This window comes from Poecilia formosa, unplaced genomic scaffold (assembly GCF_000485575.1).
Source record: "Poecilia formosa unplaced genomic scaffold, Poecilia_formosa-5.1.2 Scaffold2, whole genome shotgun sequence".
NCBI lineage: Eukaryota > Metazoa > Chordata > Actinopteri > Cyprinodontiformes > Poeciliidae > Poecilia > Poecilia formosa.
In genome coordinates, this window is record NW_006799941.1 from 4,646,160 (window position 1) to 4,670,982 (window position 24,823).

A 24,823-nucleotide genomic window follows, 5' to 3' on the forward strand; every position below is an offset into this window, starting at 1 on the left:
TCAGGTTCCTCAAAGTCAATACTTTAAGGAGCTTTGACTTCATTTACAAGTGAGAGTCTATCAAACTTCACCAGCGTTGCTCATGTAGATACATTTTTGCCCATTTTACTTTGCTAAAAAGCTCAATCTTAGCCACATGGAGAATATATGTGAAAATCTATTTTCAAGTATTGTGATCAGCCGATTGCTACTTTAACTGGGCCTCTCTAAAAAATAAAGTAAGCGTTTGACCTGGTTGAAAGGTGAACTTCAATCCCAGTTTCAAGTCTTTTGCAGATGGAGTTTTCTTACAGGGTTGCCCTGTATTCAACTTACAATCACCTCTAACTCTGTGTTGAAGAAAAACATTCCCACAGCATGATACTGCCAGCACCATAGCTTGGCGACAGGTTGTTTAGGATGATGTATTTTGGTAGTTTTACACCACAGCTTTGCATATAGGCTAAAAAGTTGCATTTCTTGTGATTCTTAAACAATAGTTTGCCAGATTTGTCCTATTGACAAATAGGACTAATCCATAGCAGAGTTACTATGGATTGTGCCATACCAGTGGATGGATTGAGCTTCATAAGATGCTTAAAATTTTAGAAAGTTGTTTTTATAGCCCAACCCTGTTCTAAACTTCTCTGTGACTTTATCCCTGGCTTTTCTGCTGTCTTCAAAAAAGAGCAAATTAACCTTTTTTGTTCAGTTCTTAAATGAATAAAACTAAAATAAATGCATTCCTGTCCAAGTTGAAACATAATTTTAGAGTTTGGTGAGTTCTAACTCAATTAAGTTACTCACATTTGTGTCTTTCCCCGACAAGATGCACTCAGTCTTCCTCTGGGACGCAACGGGCCAGTGGATCTGACGGGGAAAGAAAAATCCAAGAGTAGTTAAGCTGCAGACGCATGCTGCTCCCTCCCACTTTATCTGTGCCTCAGGAACATTTCTTACAATGAGCGGCTCCTTGTTGATGTCGTGCAGATCCAGAGAAAGAATGTAATCTTTGCTTCCCACATACATGCGATCGTGGTCCTCGTCCATGCGCAGTATCCGATAGTCGGTTGAGTTGAGCAGGAAGGAGAAGTGATGAGCAGTACCAGTGGACTTCAACTCTGTAAAAATAGCAGAGGATTCTGTTTTAGCTGTGCCTGTGATTAAAATAACAACAATACGCCAAGAATGTACAAACCACAGACGGAGTCCTGGGTGAGGGAAAGTTAATGGGATTTAAGTATGCTAATGATTCAGATGCTACCATCAGACACTCGTAAATGAATTTACAGGATCCGTTTGGTCTTCCCCTCCCCCAATCACATCCTGCTTTAATGCGGTTATGGATGGAATAAATCTAGTTATTGACAGGCTTGACAAAGAAAAGAAGACTAGTAATTGACTCTGCAGAGTCTGAAAGAGTTGGAGCAGTCAATGAGCTACGACAACTGCAAGAAGTCACACGGCGGATCTTAAATTATTAAAGGTCAGATATTTAATAAAGTTCAAGGTCTGGACATCTGAGCTTTGACCTTTTATTTAGAGCTTCGGAGCTTTGATTTTTAATTGCTTGTTCTGAATCTTGAGTTATTGTGGTTATTACATTATCACAGCTGGTTCCTCTGGGAACGTCACTCAATCGTGAAAAATAAATTGTGTTAAAAGACATAAAAAAGAAACAGATAAGTTAAAAACGAAAATAAAGTCAGTGAAAACAGAAAAGCTGTAAGAAGGATTTTAATAGGCAGTTGTATTTTCTACGAAAATTTGTCGGCGTCTAATTTCATCCTTAGAAAAGTGCAAACAAAACTAAGTGCGTCTTTTCTACCTACTTTTTAAATGAAAAATAAGCTGGACGAGAAGGAAGAAAACTTAAAGAGCACATTCCAGTTCTGCTTGATTAGGTGCAGACATATGCCTCTGTGAATCAAGGTCTGACAGTCACTGATAATAAAAAAGGTTCACAAGAACAGCTAGAAGAAACCCTCCCTGAGCAGAGGGAAGGTCACACACTGAGCAGAAGGAACACCTCAAGTTCTCCACCAGCAAGTGAAATGATGAAACACAGCCACACGAATCCTCCCAGGAAAAAAAAAAAAAAAAAAAAAAAAAAGACAATCATAAGGATCAATAATTGGTAGTTTGGTATATCAGCTCCAAGACCACCAGTACACCTTCCTTTGCATATGTAATCCACCCCACCCACAAAAAAAAAAANAAAAAAAAAAAACACTCCCAGCTGCTGATGTGCTGAGCCCCATCAGACACCAACAGGCTGTCGTCACAGTGCAGCTTTCCGACATGCAGGTAGTTAAAAAAAGGAGAAAAAAAAGGCAACGGATATGGCTGTCACCCTTGGGAGTTTTCACAAGCTGCTTCTAAAAACATACTAATATATTGGTCTCCACTCCCACAAATGCACACTTGTAAACTTGCAGTGCAGCAACACACTGCAGGGATGTGGTGACATCAGGATTTAAAAATTCGGCTGTAAGAATAAGCAGATTACTTGCTGAAGTTGGGATTTTGAGAGTGTTTGCACGAGGGATTCCAGGAAATGTTGCCTAAAGTAATCCAGAATGGCTGTTTATAGATTCATCTCTCATCTGGCTGTGCTGCAGCTGTTTGCTTTCCTGTTCCTGTTGCTTTACATTCTAAATAAAAGAATAATGTGCCACAATTAACTCTGAATGTATCTGTTAAGCAATAGTATATGGGGGTAGTAAAGCAAGAGCTTCCAGGATTTATTTAGTAGCATCTCAGGTTTATATATTTGAGCTCCCAGTTTCCCTGCAAAGCACTAAAGAACCAGCAGGTGTGAACAGACTTTACCATTGTGTTTAAACGTATAGCTGCACAAACTCACAACCCTCCATATTAAAAAATACGGGGTATGTCAAATGGTGGACGGCAGATTTACAGAACTAGTCTTGTTTCACGACATCGTGCAAATTTTAGCAGACAAATGTAATCTGAGTAAACACAAAATAAACTTTTGTAATAACCAAGATAAAAAAAAATGTGAAAAATTGCTTGAGTCTTGAATTGCTTTTACCACCCAGAGTTTTTTTTTACTGAGGAGGAAATATGGCTTATTTCTATTTGGTGAGTTAATATGATCAATCTGTATTGGAGGATTCCTCAGTTTGACAACTCAAAGACAGTACACTTTATTTTTTGAGCAAACAAGTCTTGTGTTGTTCTTAGTCAGCAGTGGTTTTCACCTTGAAGCGATCCCATAAATGCCACCTTTTCCTGATGTCTTTCTTGTTGTTGAGCCATGAACATTTGAGGCAAGTGAGGCCTGCTGTACTTTAGATGTACATAATGCACTGTTGGAGAAATGTTGGTAGAGTTGCCAACTGTTCCATGTTTTGCTCATTTGTGGATAATAGTTTTGAAAATGGCAACATGAATTTACCCAGGATATCTTTTTCTGATATGAAACTTTTGAGATGATCTAATCGTTTATAGACGATAAAACAAGGAGAGGAAATGTTTAGGGTTGAAACACTTTTCTGAGTACATAAAGACAGTAAAATTTTCCAATGAGAAAGTGATTATCCAAATTTTCTTCAGATTTTTGGTGTTCTTTCTGCTGGAGATTATTTTAAAAGTAATCCTATCATCAAGGAAAAAAAAATGCATGTAGTTTTTAGCATTATGTCAAGTATTTAACAGAACTCGAAGGTCTGTGCATTTATTTTTCCAACCCTTTCTTTTCTTCAGAACGGTTAGTACTCATGTCTCTGATTTTATCTGATTAAATTTAATAACTTGGTTACAACACTGCTATTATTAAAATCCACCAAAGCCATAGGAAACTCCACCTTTAATTGACATGGATTACATCCCTAATCTCCAGTCTATATTTCAAGCAATCTAATTATATTCTACATGGATCTTGTGAAATATATACTTATCTGAATCTGATGTAAAAAAAAAAAAAAAAGAAAAAGGAAATATTCCTAAAGGATAAGGAGAAATAATTTTTCTAGAAACCTCTTGTCATATTCTAAGGAACCACACTTTTCCTGAATTGTACTTGGGCTTTAAGGACTGCAGATGCCATCAAATGATATTTCATATTTATCACCTGTGGACCTTTATTCCCACTCAAGAGTAAGAGGACAAAAATTGGCTGCTACAAGTCGGAAGGACACTCGGGCCACTGCAAACAAAACCTGACAAGCAGACTGACGGATAACTCCCTGAGTTACGAATAAACAGTCGTCACAACTTATTAACCGTTAAGGGGAACCAACTTTAAGGCCTCCTAACTGAAGTCAGTTTTCCATCCAGAAAATTAAGTTTCATCCTGACAAACAAATTGAAACTTTCAAAATAATTATCAAAGCATAACTAACTGTGAAAAAGTTTTTTCTTTATTCATCAGTCACCCCCCTGACAATACTCAGTTTATTTTTCAAATCATACAGCTGATAAAGATGATAGAGCAAATGTTTTCTCTAAAAGCAAAAGAAAACAGCATCTTTTCATGCAAGTCTGGGACATTTCTACTAACAAAATTAAAGGCAAATGCAGGCTAGCATATGAAATGAATAGTTAATGGATCTCCATCACCGGCGCATGTTTTTATCACGCAGTCCTGTTCTTCAACTTTATTAAAAATTTAACTAATTGCGATGTTGTGGTTTGCAATGAGTGAGACAGAGTCCAAGCTGCAGCAGTATGATCCCTGAAAACAATCCACATCAGTTAGTGGTAGTGTCATATAAATTTATACATGGAGCTCATTTCACATTTACAGAAACAAAAAAATCCTTGAAATAAATGTATATTTTAGTGCTGTACTACATTTTCAAACAGTAAAACCTTAGAAAATGTTAGCCATCAATTTGGGTACATTTGTTCAGTAGAGGTAAACAAAAAAAGACTAAAATTGATACATAGTGCTATGGATGCTCCGCCATAAATAAAAATATGCACAAAGTGATTTTGCACACATTTTAATTTTTTTCTAGACGTCCCTGGACAGTTTGCGACAGAAAATCTTAATCTTAGTCTCTGCTCACCAAAGTACACTGCGACTAAGTTTCAGTAGCAACTCTACATATATTCAATGTATGAAACAGGCTTTTAGTTGGTTTGTCTCCCTAACAACCACTTGGTATGCGAAGAGTTTCACATCCAATGGTTTGTAATTGCACTACTTGCAGTAGTTCCCCAACATTGAGCCTAAGCGATTTGTTTTTTTTACCTTCCTTAGCATCTTCCTCACTCACAAATGGCGCTGCATCCAGACTGGTGGCCAGAGGCTAAAATTAACAAACTACCAAGTACAAGTTCCTTGACATTTTGTTCATCTTAAATAATTCAAGTATAAATTAGGAGATTTAGTAAAATTATTTTTTAGCACTAGCCACTCCTTTCACTCTGACATTTTAATTGGTTTTGTTAAAATGACAATTTACCCTGGATGAAGAATTTTTACACAAGCATGCTAAAACACGTTTCCTTTGAACTCGAACAGCTCGGCTAGATAAGGAGTACAGTATGATAGCGATCAGCCTCGAAGTGTGCACACACTTTACTGTCAACAGAAACTCAATCGCTAAAAAAAGCATTCCTGCGTGTTATGGGTCAGCAAAACAAGCCCTATCAGGACAAGAGAAATGCTGTGAAACAAACCAAAGCCTTGACATGACGTTAAGCGGCTGAATTTACAACCAGCTGGTAGGTTCGGCGATTGATGGGGGACAAATGTCAGGATCTGGTGTTCATCATCCCGCTTTCTCACAAGGCCTTAGTAATGACTACCAGACACAGAGAGAGACATGGAAAATTGTTCTTCGTGTCCTAAAATGTCCTTAGATTTTTGTTGTTAAAAATGCCTGCTAATAAACTGAACATCCATCTGCGGTGTTGTCACATTTTTCCTCCATTTATTGTAGCTAATGAATCCAAATGATTGACTACTTGTGTCAAATTTTGTGTAAAATAAGAGAAGCTTTCTTGGTAACCCTAGAAAGTGGACCTTTCTTTGCATCTGCAAGATCAAGGAGGATGCACCACCCAGAAACCTCCACCACCCCCCTTTTTAAGCCTCTGTAATCCAAGTCCCTTTCTTAGCAGCAGTTTGTCTGTGGAGTAAAAGAAAAAGGAGGAGGTATTAGGGTGCACAGAGCAGAAAATCCCGCATACCTGCCCAGGCACCCATGGACTGTTGTCTGAATTCCCTAAGCCTGCTCATGTTCACTTTTGCTTAAAATAGAGGTGTGGCCCCACCTTGCTGAAGCCTGTCTGCAGCCAAGCATGCAAGGATGTGTCGCTTTAAGTAATTAAATTCATTGAGACAGTCTGGAAAACCTTTGTGATGTTGTAATAGCAGAATACCATTTAAACTGAAAGAGTCAAACTTGAGCTCCTTTGATCACGTAATCCATGTCTTGGAAAGCTCACAGAGATGGTTAGAGTTGATGAATACTCAGGGTATTTGTGGCTGCAATCAAAAAAAAGATTCGGCAACCATTTTAACATTTACATTCACAGCAAGGATCAAAACGTTTCAACAAGTTTTACGTTGAGAGTTTACGACTTGTTGGAGATCACAACTTTTAATATGATCCAAAAATGTAGGAGAAATGACCTCCCAGCAGTGGTCTGCAACTCCAGTCCTCAAGAATCCTGCAACTTCTAGACGTGTCCCTGATCCAACAGACCTGAACCAAATGACTGAATCACCTCCTCAACAACCAGTCAAGTTCTCCACAGTCCTGCTAAAAACCTGCTAATTTGACTCTGTGAAAAAAGCAGTTTGGAGAGATAAGCAAAACTTTTTTTGATGGGTAAGTGCAGCGTGCTGTGGATTTGAAGCTTCTCTGTTATTAGTGATAAACAGAATGGTGAATTAATCCTGTAAGACCAGCGTATCTTTGTTTAAACACAGGAAGTAGAGGTCACTGCAGATATCAGCGGCTGAACAGCAGTGGGAAGCCTTATCGGCCTCAGCCTGTCACGGTGTTTGTCTTTTGTATTTGCCTCAGTTCAGCACCTAATAATCAGCCTCCCTGCACCAAACAGAGTCAGGACTATTGACTCAGAACACATGTCGCTGGAGCTGATTACCGCTTACCTGCGCCTGTCAAGGAGAAATAATTGGCGCCGGATAACGTCTTATCTCCAGGCTTCTGGGGGCTGTCACTCAGAAGCTCTTCACACTCGTCTGCCACTGATACTGTGTGTTTATACGTGTCTGCGTGCGCTCGGTGGAATTAAACCAAAAGCTTCCTGAGCCTCATATCAAATCAGAAGACACAGGTCCTCGCTTTGCATGAATCAAAAGCATAGAGAGATTGATTTAAGTAGCGCCTTCTCATCCTGAGTGGAAATGAGAGATTACAACAAATCTATTTCTGCTGTCTCACATGACGGAGGAGGTTAATTAAAGCACAAGGGGGAAGATCTCTGGTTCAAAGCTGACAGCAAAGGTCATACAGTTTCTCTACTCTGCCTCTGAACCACCAGTAACTTCATGTTTTAAAACATCTCTGCAAACTAAAGTTATTAAAAGGAGAAGCACTATGCATTTCTACTTTTCACCTTTATCTACTCACTTGGACGTATCTTAACATGTAAACAGAAATCGGTGTGGATGAGACTGATTTTTCTCTACGGACAGCTGTCTTTAACAGCTTGTGGTGGCTGCAGGTGAAAGGTTAAAGGACAAGAAGGGTCTGAAGTGAAAACTCATCATGGCTTCTCTACTCAAGTGACCTGGGAGGGCACCATCAAACTGGATTACTTCAGGAGAGTATGGTATTCAAAGTTAGCCACTTTTTGCACCAGTTTGGTTTTCTGTGTCCCCTTTAAAATATGAGTAAAACTAGGTTACAAAGTGACTGCCTCTACTCTTAATACAAGTTATTAGTTTCTCGTGAAAGGACAAACATAATTATACTTCCTAAAGAAAATATTGGAAATTGGTAATTCAGCCACAAGATCTGTTGGATGCATTTCCCAGTCCAGAGCTCAGTTTGGTCTCATCGTAGTAAAACAAAGTTTAATGTCTCATTTACATACAGAACTGTGAAATGAGATCTTCCAGAACAAATCTAATTCATCTGTCGAAAAATAATAATAAAAAAAAAAACATCTGAATTTCTTTTTCATTTAATTTTCCAGATTTTCTTTTCGTCCAACAAGCCATTTTTTTTAAAAAGAACATGAAATTCGGGATTGTTTGTTTCCATGTTTTGGTTACAGCAATTTTCCCAGCAGCTCTCCCGGATCTGCGGCTGGCTGTTGCGTGCACAAATGTTTACACGTGCGAGTAAAGGTGGGCCGTCAGTTGTGCTGATACTGCAAGTTGAGCTGTAATGATGATGATGAAGCCCTGTTTGTTTGTGTAGCTGAGCCGTCGCTTGCAGTGGGTCACTCCGGGCAGCGGCAGCGGTCAGTGGTGACAACACAGGTTAGAGGGATTATGGAACGGGCTGAATAATGAGACGACGTGGCATGAATGAGTGAAAAATCCTCCTCTCCCCGGCTGACCTCTGACCTGGCACTTAGAGCAAATACTCTCTCTGTGTCAGCTGCGCCAACACAGAGCCAGATGTAGTCTGTTTTCTCAAAAGAATCTCCTCATTCCTATTTATAGACCTCTGCAGAATCTTGATTTGATCAGAAACGGTGAAATCGTTGACTGACCCGTTCCCTTCCTCTTGATTTGAGGCGAATCTGATCTGAACAAAAAGCCCACTTTTCAAAACATTTTTGCCTCCCCTTGACTCAAGGTCATAGCCAGAGTGCTGCTTGCTGGGGGCAATAAGCCGGGGTAATTAGTAGGTAAATTTAGAGAGACCATTAGCAGCAAGTGTTGATTCGGAGTCTGCTGGGGACAGCGGGCACCTCCGCCCTCTCTGGGTGTTCCACTCTGCAGACCGACTTTGACAATCTACTCTATTCCCTGCGGTCATTTTTCACCCGCAACAGCAAATGTTGTCGTAGAGAAGTGAGAATGGAGGAAGGAGTCCCGAGGGTAGAGGAGCCTGACAGCAAGCCTAAGAACTTTCATTTATCAAATCAGGCAGCAGAGAGAGCCATGGAAACTCTGAGTCAAACTCGAAGAAAGCACCAATGTACAGCCAAGATGCAGAGAGAGAAGACTGAAATCCCCCTTTACTGCTGCTGAGAGCAACAAAGCTCACAAAGGCACACAGAGACTACTAAGTACTAATCATGACTCAGAATGAGGACACAAAGAAACCCTGATTGTCTGCCCAAATACGCATAAACCCTGATTAGAATCTCAGCTGCCAGCTTAGGTAACAAAATGAGAAATTATTGCAGAGTTGAGGTTAACCCTAAAAATTAAGGGAAACAAAGTAATTGTCAAGCAAACGCATTGCCAAATAGTTAGTAGAACAGATGAATGTTGCAGGCATTTTGTAAGACGCTTTATTAAGTTTTGGAAGGGGGTTTTGAAAAAAAAAAAAAAGAAATGATGAAACTGAAACCTGTGAACATGAGTTTGGATTCTCTGGGAAATATTTTCCCAGATGGGGAGAAGGCACACAGCTCTGAGCTTGGTGGGAGGGCGGACTGTCCTCCGAAGGAAAACAACAGCAGCAGTTGTTTCTGCTAATTCTCTCAAACGTTTCACGTCTCAGTGCCATAAACGTTGAGCAGCTTGCAGACTCGCGTCCCTTAGGAGTAACAAAAAAACTGGTGTGACATTGTTCAAATGTCACGCAGAGGAAAGAGGTCAGGGTTGTCGGGAGGTCAGGAGAGGCCGATGTTCATTCCTACCGCCGTTTCTTACCACCGAAATGGTTTTATGGAAGTTGGGAGTTAAAAAATTGTAACTTTTAAAGTTTTTTCTCAGATACACACAAGATAACCTTTGTGCATCTCGTTACTCCTGGCCTTTGTATAAAAGACCAAGCAAAGAAAGAATGATAGGTTTGAAACTATACAGTGAGCCACTGCCACAGAATTCAGGCTACTCAAATAATGATTATCCAATATTGATTATCCAATTATTCAATAACTTTTTTGTAGTTTCATGTCAAAGCTCTTTATGTGTGAATACAAGATTCACTCACCTCAGGATGCTCCAAACAAACTGAAACCAATTGTTTGAATTGCATTCTGATTATTTTTGCTAATAACTATCTGACAAATTAGGGAAACTCAAAGCACTGGACTTTAATTTACCAGAGACTGTAAGGCAATGTTGTTAGCAGTCAGCTATTAGCTAGTTACAGTAACTTCCAAATTATACCCAATAAATGAAGTTTAGATACAGACTCCGTAAGAGGAGGAGTTATTGTTAATCTGAAGTTATACCTTTTTCTGAGCTCTCTGAAATTTGGTGGATGAATTTAATGTTTTCCAACAATATAGCAATATTTTCAAATTGTACAGTTTTGAGATTTTTATTCCTGGATCAGGTTGTAGACTATGTTGTTGAGATGATAAATGTAGTGAGACTTGGAGTTAATGAGATTAAGAAAAACCAGCTGAACCAGATCATCAAAGCATGACAGATTTAGATATATTTTGAAAAACTAACTCATGTTATATTGACCTAAAGCCAGAACAGAACATTTTATTCCATTAAATCATTTCAATAAGACATTCACTCAGATGAGCTTTGGATATATATCAGTTATGATCGCTCTGTCTTGCAGTTTGAGAATTTCCAGCAGAAATCAGCATCGAGTGGGAATTCCTTAAAGATGTTGTCATGCACGCACATCTACCTACATTTACAGAATCTACATCCATCTTAAATCAAACTTTTCTAATTCTATTTCTGCTTATCTAGAGCCTTCCTCCGACACCTTTTGTTTGCTTTGGCTTGTCTGGTCCTGCCAGCATCCACCAGCCACTGTCTGCATACCAGTTCATAGAGCTGACAAACGCCCCATTTTTTGGTTGATTCCTTCTCTCTTTTCTTTGGCACCATGCATTTTACAGGTGGAAATAGGGGAGATGGGGAGAATTCACTGCACCAGTTTTGCTCCGGCTAACAGATTAATACTTCACTCGCAGAGAGCATTTAACTCTTGCTTGAACAGAATAAGGTTGACAAGTGTCACTTCTAAACAGGACATGATTTATGCAAATATTCTGACGTCTGGGAGACATTTAAAAAAAAAATATTCAAGAAAAGCAACAACTAATTTTTTGACAAGTTACAGGCTTTTCATCTGCAGCCATTGTTTACCTCTGTTGATAGTTACATAAAAAACAAAAGCCAAAACTCAGAATGTCCTCATCCATGAAGATTTCCTTTTTTTAAAGTTATTGTTTGCATTACTTGATGACAGAACCGTAGGGTCAATTTTGGAACACAAGTTACATATAATTGACTTAAAATGAAAGAATACTGGCAATGCAGAATGTTGTCAAAATGACTGCAATGACATATTTTGTTTTTGTCGATGATACTGCTTTTGTGATTGGAGTAGAAATGAAAGTCGCAATACAAAGTTGATGAACTGCACAATCCAACCTAAACCTATACAACTTAATATCTCAAAGAGTTGCAAGGCAGAGAGGAATTATTATGACTTTCCTTAAAAAAACAAACAAAAAAAACATGTAAAGTTTCATTATAAACAGGAGTTAATTTAAATGCATGAAGGTCATTTTAGCATTAGGTGAACTCTGGTAGCCATCGCACTGCATCGTCAGGCGACGGTTTTCACTCTGACTCTCAGCAGGAATACAGAGCAACTAGTTAAGCTCCAGAGTCATCAGCATTTGTGAGTTTATCGTCTGCAAAACCCAAATGAATGTGTGTCAGAAGCCCATCTGCCTCTCTTCGGTGGACATAATACTGCATGCCCCGCTGATGCATGCACCCACTTGACCTCATGTCAGTGCCACACAATGGTAGGGTCGCCCCCCCAACCAGGTACATGTCAGCATGAACCTCCAGCCGAACCTTGCGCACTAATGCCATATGACAGGCAGGGGACAGGCGGATAATACTGCACAATGGTGCGCCTAGTTGTTGCACAGTGTGGTGAGATCCATGGCCGTGGTGTTTGTGACAAGACCTAATGTGAAAACTTGCTGAAAGGACGACTTCAATGTCTATTCAGGCATTGAATTCTTAATTCACAGTCATACAATCTTTTATGTTTGATATAATATATGCTCATAAATATTATAATCTCATACTTGGCAGCTCGTGTTCTGGTGTCAATCAGCTTGAAATGCCTCTTTGGAAATGACTGTTTTTTTTTCTGTTTTAAAACGGTTCGTTATCAAGATCCCATGAGACTTTCGGAGTTAATTTAATTAATCTCTCATGACTTGTAAATCAATCTGATATGACCTGAAAACAAGTTAAAGCCAGAGGGCAAGTTTTATCAAGAAAACATGTGAAACTAAGATTGTCATCATGTTTTATGTTGGACGTAGCACACCTCTGCACAGATGTTGCCTTCTGCTGACCAATATTACAGATATCCAATAAAATATCAAGGTTTGCTCCAGTGGACATTGCTAATTGACACTTACCAGAAGGTCAAGATTTGTCTCTTGAGACATTCCTTGTCTGAAAAAGAAATCAATCATAACTTTTCTCCAGGAATCCATTTCATCAGCGACCCTACTGTGTAATGGACAACTAACAAATCAATACGGCTCTGACATCCCAGGAGAATCGGGTACGTAATTGCACACAGAAGAGAAAAGTGCTTCAGTTTTTTTTTTGTTTTGTTTTGCAGCAACAAACTCGGCAAAGAAGTAACTGCGGATCTTTTTTAAGTTTCTCAAACAAAATCTAACACAGTTTCTGACAAGTTATTTCAGATAATACAGACGCTATCTTTACTTGGAGGTATTCACCATCGAGATATAAAAGTTTAGGAAATCTATAACCCCCTAAACTTTTCGATTTAAAGTCCTTTTAATTAGATGCAAGAGAATGATGCAGAGCAATGTGGTTCTGTTTCTCCTCTGTCTGTTGCTACAAAGTGCTGATCTGCTGACTGAATGAAGATTCTTTCAATTTTACCTCACTGACAAAAAAAGAAAACGTGTCAGTTTAAAATGTCTCTGATCATGGGAAACACAGGCAGTAATTGTGACCTAAAAGAGCACAGACAATTACTCTAATTAATGTAATTCTGTGCTAAGAACTAGAATTGGTAAGCTGCAAGTTAAATCTTTGTTAAGCAGTCAACGTCAGGATGACAAAATGACTGATTTACCCATTAGTAGTAAGTAGCTTGTTAGACTCTCACTGTTATTGCAAAGCAGAATGGCAAATCTGAGCAACGACTAAATATTGCAGGTGTTTATTTTAAAATAGAGTTAAATTAAGTTCATGTAAAATAAACAAAAATATTCTATAGACAAAACTGTGACCATAATAACACGTTACATTAATTTAGCAAAAGTAGGAATAATGAATTTTTCGGTTTTAGTTAAAACAAAATATAAATATTTTCTTGACGCCATAAAGTTGGGCTGTTTGACTCAAAGTTATCGTACTGTGAGAATGTTTTAACGACCCATGCCTTACTGGAAGTATTCCAGGAAAAATGTTGTTTCTTTTTGTGAAGACCTGGATAAAAGCCTCGCCTTGCAAATGTGTGATGGTGCTTTCTAGAGTTTCGTGTTCAGCCTATTCTGTATCACCAGAAACTTTCCCAGGAAGGGGGTCACATGAGGCGGTGTGTCCTTCAATCTGTTCTCAGTCCAGCTGTCTTCTCTGTAGATATCATTTGATCACAAAAATCTGTTTTATGGCCATCTGTGCAGTCTCACGAAGGAGCAAACTTCATTCAGCCGGTGACATCTGTCGACTGCAACTTTAAGCTGCCAGTGTTTGTTTTGCGTTTTTGGAGAATATGTAGCATAAGAGGTATTTAATTCAGCCTCACATCCACACAAACATTTACAAAAAGGTTGATTTAATTTACATATTTTGTGAAAACCAATTGGAAATGTGTCAGGAAAGTGGGAAAAATTTATCATTTGACTAACTTAAATGGGCATAAGTGAGAGTTTGTGTCACTTTATGCATCTGCTGTCTGCCTGTCTGTCTGCTTAGCATAAATAGGACATGAGGAATGATGACCCCAAGTCAAGGGCATTTATTTCTTTCCAACTGCCTTTAGGATGGACACGGTCGTACTGGGAATAAGTGGGAGTTGGGGTAAGAGGAGAAGAAACAGAAGAGCCAGGAGGAGTAGATGAAATACAGACATTTGGAAAGCAATTGAGAACATTGTTATGGAAATAGTTAGATGTGGGAACATCTGTAAACGTGCACAGTCATATTTTAGTGATCATAAAATGTCAAACCGAGTTACATTTGAGGTCGGCTTGAAAGAAGACGAAAATCAAACAGTGCATGTCGTTTGTTAAAGCTTAATCTCTTATATATTTAGGGGAAAAAAAAACAAAACATAAAAAGTTTATGTTTGAGTGTTCTTTAACAAAGCTGTGTAAAGGAATGAAACAAGAGGAAAATGGCCAATCAAGCAACTTGCAAGGTAAATTTGCAAGGATGGGTTTTTGTTTTTCCCAAATTATTGGGAAAAACAAAAAAAAGTTGTTTTCTTCACGGAGAAGTTCACAACTCACTTTTCTTCAAGTCTTAAATTAATCTGATGCTTTTAGCATGTGCTTTTGACGCTTAGCTTCCATATCACTGGTTCTTTTGGAAAGGTGTGAATGTGTAATCACACTGTGACACGTACCAAAAAGCAAACTCTGGTCTGCCTAAAATCCTACGTCTTGGTTTGGCTGAAGTGAACTTTGGCCCGGTTTGAATGCATATGTGGCTGCAAGCGGATCAGAGACCGCCACAAAAGCAGGAAGTATACTGCATCGCAGGGCATTCTGGGTAAATACACCCTAAACAAACGGGTGAGTATTGCACTAGTCGTCTTTCACCAAAGACAAAAGAGAAATCCTACAGACGCTAAAATCTGATACAACTCCATTTTTGCTTACATTTTTTTGAAGAAATGAAGTTGCGCTCATGTCTTCTTTGGAGGTCATCGTGTTTTTTTCCTACAGTTGTTCTACTATGCCGCCACAGATGAGGGGAGAGGAACAAGATTTTTTTAAAGGGTTTGGATCATTTGACACAGTTTCAATGTTAAAGGGATTTGCACCACCTGGAAATGTAACAAATACTGATATTTTGGTCTGCAGTTGAACAAAATTGAGTCTGCATTACTTTCAGGTGTGAAAATGCCCTTTGTAAAAGTAAAGCATGAAGTCTTTCTTTTTGCAGCTCCAGTCTAACTTCCAGACTCCCCATCTCTGTTTCACACAGAGTAATTACAAGTTGATGACAACCACTTACATTCCTAAAAGTTGAATGTGTGTAGTGAAAAAAAAAAAATGTCAGTCAAGATAAAACCTGCTGGCAGCTGTTACTCTTTTAATGGATAATGTGAACTATCTGCCAAAGGTGGGCCCTACTCACTCACCTATACCCCGCAATTAAACCGCAGCTACCCTAAAGTGGCAGTCTGTACAAACCTATATATTACTGTCGTCATGTGTGATATTTTATTAAAAACTTCATGCTGACTGATGCACCTTCTAACCCACCACAGCTTGTTAATTTGGAGCCTTTTGTGCTTGACAGACAGCCGGGATGTCCTACTCTCTGACCCCTGTGGCCTCTTTTTCACTTGGGACCATAAAGGTCACCGTCCTGACGACGTCTATTGAGGAGAAGATGTGAATAGTTGTTTGGTTTTAGTCATATTTATACCCATGTGATTCTGACATTGACAGGGTGAAATTTCAGTGGAGATTTGGCAAAACTGTAATGGACAAAAAAAAAAAAAAAAATCAAACAGGTAAAACAAACCACATCAAGGCCTGTTGTTCTCAGAAGCCCGTCATGTTGATTATTGCACAGCAATTACTGGGACGCCCCTCGTTGAGATAACCGACTTTATCCGCAGGGAAAACAAAGCCCTGCATGCAACGAGTCGGAGGGCGGCTTCAGTTTCTCTGGTTTGTTTTTGTTGAAAGTTCTGCTCAAGCTGATCTAGAGATGAATTTGCAGAAGAAAATTTGAACTGATTCTTCCAAAAGGCTTACGAGTAATATCTTACCACATCTGGAACGCAAACATTATATTTGTAGCCGCTAATATTATTAGCTGGAAGAGACGACTGTGGTCCAACAATAAGAAAAGTCAGAGTATGGCTAGAGTCTTATCAGCCTGAATGAAGCAACATTCGTGACAGTCACCCTCCATCCGCTCTCACATGTGGTGCTAAAGGAGGCCAGTGATTTCACAGATCCACGGAGACTAAGAGCCCTCTTATCTTCAGCTGTCGTACCTTGTTATAAATCAGCGCTCAGCTATCCGGCCTGCACAGATAAGGAGCCCAAATGCAGATTGCTCCACACCACAAATGGAAAGAAGCTTTTTCTCCATGAGTGTTTTCTCTCACCCAGTACTTTCACATTCCCTTTCATTTTTTTAATCTGTTTTCATTCATCTGAAATGCAGGCAGTTTTGTTTTTCTCTCTCTTTGGGTTCATGCACAGTCTCCCATGTTTATTTTCTGTTGCTTTTCCGGCAATCTGGTTATGATCATGTAACGTACGTGTGAGTCATTTCCAACACTGTCAACATAGAGATAAAAGTGCAAAGAAAAATCTGATTCCAGTGTCTTCAGGTTTTGCATGGAAAATTGTTGCAAAGCTAACAGACACACATACACGTAAATATAAGAGTGCAGGTATTGAATGATTCATGACACCAACAAGACGTATACAATGGTAAAAAGTTCTTGACGTCCACGTTATTCTTCCACTGCCTGGTGATCTTCACAAGCTGTAGAACTTTTTGTCCAAACTTCTTCCTAAAAGAACGAGCAGCTACAGAATAAAGAAAACTAAAGTCTCATCTTAGACAATTTTCGGATGTCGCAATGTGTTCTATAAAAAGCGTGCAGAACCAGCACAAAGAAAACTTTCCTTTTATGGACATATTTCTGTACCACAAAGAGAGAAGTATTGGTGCAAACAAAAAGGAGGTGGAATATTTCCCCGCAGGTTGTGAGCACAGGTCTGTAAGTGTGAGTGTTTAAAGCCTGGTTCACACTGTGCAAAACCAAACAAAGTGTTTGGCAAAGTGTTTTCTTTTTAAATCATTTGAAGGGGTCTTTGGTTGTCCGGAGTGACAGCCTCACTGACAGCGAGTTTAACACTTTCACTAGCAAAATAAAAAAACAATGACAAAATACCACGCATTGTCAAAAACACTGCCACCTTTTCCTCTCCCTTGTTTCGGAGTTGGACTCCAAGAAAAATGAAATGGTTAACACCGGCAACACTCTGTGTGCATGCATGGTTGTCTGTTCTGTACCCTGCCTCTTGCTAAATGACTCCTTGAGGTAGGCACCAGAGTTTATTCTGTGTTGTACACATAGTTTGAAAACACACTTGATAGTGCATGTAAAATAATTTTTCCAAATTTGTTCTAATATTAAAACTTAATGAAATCACTACATGCACACACATTTCGCTGATGGATTTTTTTTTACAACTTTGACCAGCAATTTTTATAATGCCAGACATCACCCAACCCTTCAGCTAAACATTTAATCAAATTGTGCAGGAGCTGAGATAAATGAAGGTTCTCTCAGGGTTTTTTTTTTCTTGTGGTGTGAATGGCTGTAATGATTTGTAACTAATTAATCTTTCACAGATGGTTTCATAGAACAGCACAATCAAGCCACAGCAGAGAAAAGGTAAATTTCACACTGTGCACAGATCCTGTTTGTTAATGACACAGGCTATGGACTAATGAATAGCAATCATCCCATTCTCTCTAAATGTGATTACGTTTGAACAAAGCCTGTGTATGTGTTGGAGATCCTTCAGTGCCAGAAAGCATGCAACATTTCCTCTCAGCTGAGTCGACCGCATTAAAAGTAGATTTGTCAGACGTGGAATAGAAAAAGTTTGTCTGTGCGTATCTGTGCCAGGAAGTGCTGCTCTGTGAAAGGCCGTCTGTGGTCGTCCATCAACGTAGTGTGGCGAAGCACAACATCCAGAGGAGCACCGCTTCAGCCAAAGTGATGTCTAACAGAAGGTGAAAGCACGAGATCATGGCCAGAGCAATGACTGTTTTACCATTTATGTCAAGAGAAGAAAAGGAAAGAGACCCAAACGATAAGGGATAGATAGATAGAGCGTGAGCGGAGAGAGGAAAAGGAAAGGCAGAGGTGCCCAGAGCATTAACGCTGTGCCAGAATTGTACGCCACTCCCCCTCCGCTTCCCTGGGGACACGAATGAAGTAAATGAATGATGGACTCGACTCACACAAACGCCTCCTTGCCTATTGAGTCCATGCAGTCCATTCACAGGGATGAGTGAGGCGTAGACATCAACAACAACAATAACAACAGCAACATAGGAGGCCCGTACTCCCATTTCTCATTTGTAAATGCAGGAACACAGACACAAACATATGGCACAAACACCACGGACGGCACTGCCAACATACCATGCGAGACACCTAGAGAAGGTTCCTGAGAACATAGCTGTGAAACAATGCTTTGAGGCAGAGGGGAGTGACCGGGGCAGGCATGGAGAAAATCTTGGCATAGTGTCAATGCAGTCGCAACAAAGATCGGGAATGAGAGGCCGTCCCGTCCCAAGAATCTTTCAGTGTGCTAACCCTCAAACGAGGTTTGGAAACTACATCTTCCACCACATGCTGCCCTTCCTCTTGGATTCAATTTTTCTGTGTTGTCTTTCCAAGACAAGATGAGTTCAGGAGGTTCTCTGCTCCAAAGGCTCTGTCTCACTCTGAGTTCTGACCTCAAAAGTCTGCTTTTATTACCTCCAGCCACGGCTGTTAGCTGAAGTTAGGGAATGTAATTCTTCAAGAGACAAGTTATTACAAGAAATGCACAGATCATGTGTCTCCTGGATGATACAGCGTTGTGCGTTTCTTTGCGTTGCGTTTCTGATTTTGACCAATTCCATTCCAGGAAAGTAACCAGAAGAAAGCAGTATTTCATTTCCATCTCTTTTTCACACTGTCTTTTGATCAAAACATGAGCTAGATAAGAGATCAGCAACTCTAGCTCTCAAGTGAAACTGTTCTGCAAATTTTGGATGCATCCCAACTCCAACACACCTGAATAAAAAAAGGATGGCGTCAGCCAGGTTTTTTTTTCTGGTAACGTCAGCAAGGATTTTTTTTTTTTCAAATGTCTGGTCGTGAATCCTTTATTTGATGAAGCAGTGTGTAGGAGAAAAGTCACATCCAAAAATTGCAGGACAGGGACATTAGCGGACCGCAGACCTCTGAAGAATGTAGTTTCTGGCTAAAAGATTGTTGCATCTCATCCCAGTTACTAACCATTTAAATTTCAAACTTTGACGTATGTGAGTAATGTGGTAAGCATTTGAGAAGGGCTCCATTTTTATCAGTTAAGCATCATACAGCAACCCGGAAAGGGAGCGAAGAGTAGCAAAAATTATTAACTGCATCTCTGGAGGGAGGCATGAAGAGAAGGAGGAATTCTTTGGCCTTTTGAATCCAAAGTCTCCACTGCAGCCTCCCACACGTTCAGGATCAGGGTCAGTTAAAGGTTTCATTTTTACCTAAGCGGTTTATTGGACTTCACCCAAAACAAATTCCCACATTGACACACTTACTGTACTGTCTCTACAACACCTGAAAATCTCATGAGACTGCAAAGCTTTCGCCCCAAAAACAGCTCCGACGCAACTTTGAGGGAAGAATAAGTTTCCTATAAAAATGTTGCTAAAAGTTCTAAAAGCATTTGAAATAATTTTGCTCTGTTGAAGAGAAAATGTATTGTTCAAAGCACACATTTCAGCTTTTAGGTCAAAATACCTTTCAATGACAAATTACAACAATCCCTCCAAAGCAATCAGGGTGACGATGAGCAAGTGTGAACCAAGTTGGCAGTTTCACTGAGTCCAACAACAAACTTTGCACCATGAGGTTACAGTCAGGGCCTCGTCACAGAGCTGACCTGTGGAGGCTGTCTGGGCAGTCAGCATCTGAAGTAAACCATCTCGTCCAACACTCACACGAAGCTAATGGGAAGCAGACACACAATTTGTCCAGAGTATGCCTTTGTGCACCCACGCTGCTCTCTTGCTCTTCATTCTCAAATCCTTCCATTTATCCACACTCTGGCTGAGATAGCAAACCTGACACTGATGCCCTGTAGTCCATTAGCGCTCTCAGAGCACTGTCTGATTCTGCTCCGCTGCTCCCCTCACACTTTCCTCCTCTCAGCTCATCTTCCCGACAGTTCTTATTACTTTCCCAGCCGCTGGCTGACTCGTTTTTCTGCATGTTTCACTCCTACATGATGTACATCCACTCTCCGAAGCATCCAGGATGCAACGAGACAAGTTCAAATGACATTCTGAGAAAAAAAAACAAACAACAACAAAAAGTAAGCATTTACTTTGTTGCTTGATCTGTAATTTACAGCAGAGTAAGGCTGCAAATTAGAACGGTTTAGCGAAGGAAGAGGCCACCCCACACTGAAACGTTGACCTGTAGTAGCCACTAGCCAAAGACGCCACGCTCCAAGCCTGCTTACCACACACATGCTACAAGATGTTAGCCGAGCAGCTAACTGCTCCCGATTATAGACTCAGACGTAGTAGCCAAACAACTTGGCTCCCCTCGCCCATTGGGACTCTAGTTGCAGTACATTGTGTTTTGAGAAGATAAATAATTTCTTAGGATGATCAGTTTGAGTGTCTTTAACGTGTTTGTTGGCGTTTCTGAACTTCTTATGCTTAAACTGTTCCAAACGGAGCAGGCCCGTGCATGCTACTGCTAAAACTCTATCTAAATGAGTGTTTTTCTTTTAAAATCATCTAATAGAGCAATGTAAGTGAATGTTTTAATCAGTAATAACCCTGTAAGGCGAGCTTGTGTCTTTAATAGGTATTTTTTCTTTCCCTTTCTTGTGTCAAAATTGTATAAACCAGCCCTAGAAAAGTATTACTGAAATACTCTGAACTAACCTCAGCTTTTAACATTTTGCACCGGAATATATTTTGGAAAAAGAATATAATTTTACCAGTGTTGGAATGTCTCAAGCTTTTATGGCTTTCATGAAAGGATGACTGCGTGATCGCATTCAGCGCATTTGAGGAATGTTAAAACTGGCCATCATGACAGTCTGGTCAGGAACATGATCCAAACACTAACAGACACATGAAAATGAATGATGGCTGTCAAAAGCCAACAGGGGGAGAAGTGTCCTTGACCTGCTTTCTATTTAATTTCAGGATCGACTGCAAGCAGCCTCCCTTTTACCCCCTTAGGACTCGAGCGTTTCAGCCATATCTGGAGAGAATGTCCATGTAGTCTGGACCTCGACAAAGAAATCATTCTTTGCATGTCAGTTTTGCTTCACTCTGAGAATCAAACCACGGCCTCCAACTCAATTGTTTCAGTAAATTTATTTTCACAATTGTCTTGACTAAGCCAAGTACTGGGTGCCGTGCTACAGGATTTCCTGCAACAGACAAGACAGCCGACATCTGGGGAAATAAGCGCAAGGCAGTGATTGCATCCCACCTCCTCTCTTCGGAGGGGATCATTTGAACCTGATTCAGTTTGTGAGGAGTGACAGGTAGAGGCTGCTATGGAAACCAAACCGAAGCAGTGTCACAGATAGCAGTTTTCTTTTTCTTTTCTTTTTTTAAGAAGCTGTGCAAGCATGCGAGCACCCAGACTCGCACACGTACAGACACACAGGCATCAACAAACAACTCAGACGTAGCCACATGGACCTGAAATGAATATTAAAACATTCCTCTCTGTCACTTTAAATCTGTACCAAACCACCTCTGGTATAAAATCCATTATAATTCTGAACCCTGTTTTCATCCCACATCCTCCTTCACCCAAGGTCTATGACAAGTCTGTATAAAAACGGCACTTCTTAATGAACAAAACCACAATCACTGCTTCTGAAAGAAAATTCAAGGGTGAAGAAGAAAACAATCATAAACATCAGAAAGCTTCTTCCTAAGAATGAGAGAACGAGAAGACAAGTCTGATGTGCCACAGTGGCTCGCATCTATTTATATCCCGTCTGCCACATTTCCATGTAAAAAAGTGGCAACAGCAGAGACCAGGAGACACAAACATACCAGCAGGCACATGCAAACAGTCACCGACACACTCACACAAATCATGATGTGTTTCAGCTGAGGGTTGTCCCTCTTAATGCAGCGGACGGAGCCTGAGACTGAGATTCGGGTTTTTAGAATAGGTACGCACTGTGGGTCAATGGAGAATTGTTCTTTCCTGCTTTGTGCTGCAAAAAACAGTTCTGGAAAAAAATTAAAAGACCACTTTAAATGATCAGTTTCTCTGACTTTACTTTTTATAAGTACACTTTTGAGTAAAATGAACATTGTTCTTTTATTCTATTAACTACTGACATGTCCCCAAAATCCCAGGCAAAAATTTTGTATTTATTTGCAGAAAATGAGAAATGGTCAAAATAACAAAAACGATGCAATGCTTTCAGACCTCAAATAATGCAAAGAAAACAAGTTTGTAATCATTTAGAAACAACAAAACTAATGCTTTAACTCAGGAAGAGTTCAGAAATCAACATTTGGTGGAAAAGCCAGGAGGTTTTCAAAGGGGTTCAGTGCAGTGGGCTCCTAGTTTTTTACAGAGCTGTACGGACAACACCTGACGATAGAAGTTAGGGTAACTTGTCCTAAAGTACTATGGCATTGGATTTTTTACAGATTTAAGAGGTCTAGGATGCACTGAAAAGCCTATTTGCTTGCCATTTGATTTATTAATGTGATATTTTAAATGTCTACACTCAAATTGAAATGAGTGAGAAATATGGTGGCCATTATAAACCTTTTCAATATTCATCTTTAAACTTGTCACACTGAAAAACAACAAGAAAAATAAACACCTCATCACACTACTTAATGTACCCGATATCCTGTTTAATTTATTTATAAACAATTAGTCTGCTAAAGTAGGCTATTTGCTAACTTGTTTATTTACAGCACTATTTGCGTTTTTTGGGGATCTGACATCCTGAAGTCGCAGGTGTTTCCCAAAAAGGATAGAAGTGAATTTTAAAATAGTTTTTATCATAATTTTTATAGTAAATACAACAGAAGCCCATATTGCTTACATCTAGTGCTAACATTAGCTTGCATATAAACAAGAACAAGTGGAGATTCAGTCGTAGTTGCAATATTTTTATCTGATTTACTGAACTTGCAAAAGCAGAACAATCCCAGCAGAAAGACAGAAATAGAACAGCCTCCTTCTGTGATCTTGCTCTTTCCACAATGAGATTGTTGGATACCAAGAGGGAATTTCTGACACCACCTTCAAAAGATCACTAGAAAAGGTCAAGAGAGATCAGAGCGCCGTGTTTTCTTTGTTTTGTTTAATGACTGTGGTGTAATTTTTACTTGCTGCTTGATTTAAGCAGAAGAATAGTAGAAGTTGATTTATGGTCGAGAATTGCACACATTTTAATCATGTGAAATTGCTGATTTATTCCGAGACATAAAACATAACCTTTACAAGGTACACAGTGACGCAAGGAGAAGACACAGTCAAGAAACCTTTACGTCTACCAAGCTACGGTTAAAAGGAAAACATTTGAGGGCAAAAGTGAAGCGTAAAAAAAAAAAAAAACAAGAAAGAAAATGCTCCAAACCAGATGTCTCTCCTGCTAGGGAGCTCTAAAAATTAAAGAGCACAAGGAGAAGGTACATAAAAAAGATATAAACGAAAACAAAAATTTTCATGGAAGAGAAAACGTTGAAGAGAATGAAAGGGACAGAAAGGGGAGTAAAAAAAATAAACAGAAACAGTTTAATATTGTTTTATCACAATAAACCCACGTCTGCTATAGCAATCAAGCAACTATTACCAACCATATACAACCTAACGTAGCCCGAGACACCATCTCTGCTTATTCTGCATGAGTTAATCAAATTAAACATGCTCCTGCCCTCAGATTGGTAGCCCAGTGTGAGCTTCCTCCTTCAACTGTGGCCACTTAAAAATCCATGCTCCCTCTCTTTTTGTTGTGCATGTGGTAAAACAGTGTCCCTGCTGTGGGCGGCACACTGGGTGCTCTCCTCCTTAAGCTCACACTGCCAGCTTCTCATCAAGAGGCAGGAAGAGAGGGTAAGCATGGCGTAAAAGCAGAGGAGGATGACGATGCAGAGGAGGGAAGGGAGGTAAAAAATAAAAAAAGAGAAGACAGGAGGGCCACTATATTTAGCAGTGGAGCTGTCACCTTCTGTTTGGCTCTCCTGAATAATCAGAGTTTGACACAACGCATCCTGTGGCGCAGAGGTTGCTGGGATACACCAACCTTTCTCCACTAGCATCGCCTCTGAGGAAGAAACTAATTAAGTATTGTAATAATTGCTAGGGGCTCACGTGCTACAGCTACCAAATGTTATTTTGCAGAAGCTTTCCACATATTTTTTTTTTAGATCACGTAAGGTTAGATGTTCCTTCAGCAATTCTGGATGTTTAAAGAAAATAACAGGTGAATGCATCATAGCAAGAAGAAATACATGAAGCATTGTGAACACAGAATTTTGACAAAAGCTTTTCAAATAGGCAATATGCAAATTTATTCAGATGAATGACAGTGAGAGATTTTATGGACAGTAGCCATAAAATCTACTGTCCATTTTATGGCTGGTTTTGATCAATTTGAATTTAAAGTTTCCAGATCACATAAAGACCTGAAAGATGACGAACGTTAACTAGACAAACTTCGTTTCATGGAAAACGAGAAAGTTCGTATTTTTTTTAAAGACATTTTTTCTTCGAGTCATTTCTTTACA

The 24,823-nt window shown here is 39.6% G+C and overlaps 1 protein-coding gene across 2 annotated transcripts in view; it reads right to left on the reverse strand.

Moving 5' to 3' along the window:
• LOC103138389 (semaphorin-3F-like) overlaps positions 1–24,823 on the reverse strand; it is a 48,672-nt gene that overhangs the window by 16,695 nt on the left and 7,154 nt on the right. For both annotated transcript variants that reach the window (XM_016671063.1, XM_007552562.2), the window contains exons 3-4: positions 940–1,100; positions 787–849 (exon numbers count right to left, since the gene is read on the reverse strand). In XM_016671063.1, the coding sequence (XP_016526549.1) occupies positions 787–849; positions 940–1,100 (224 nt within the window). The remainder of the gene's footprint in view (positions 1–786; positions 850–939; positions 1,101–24,823) is intronic.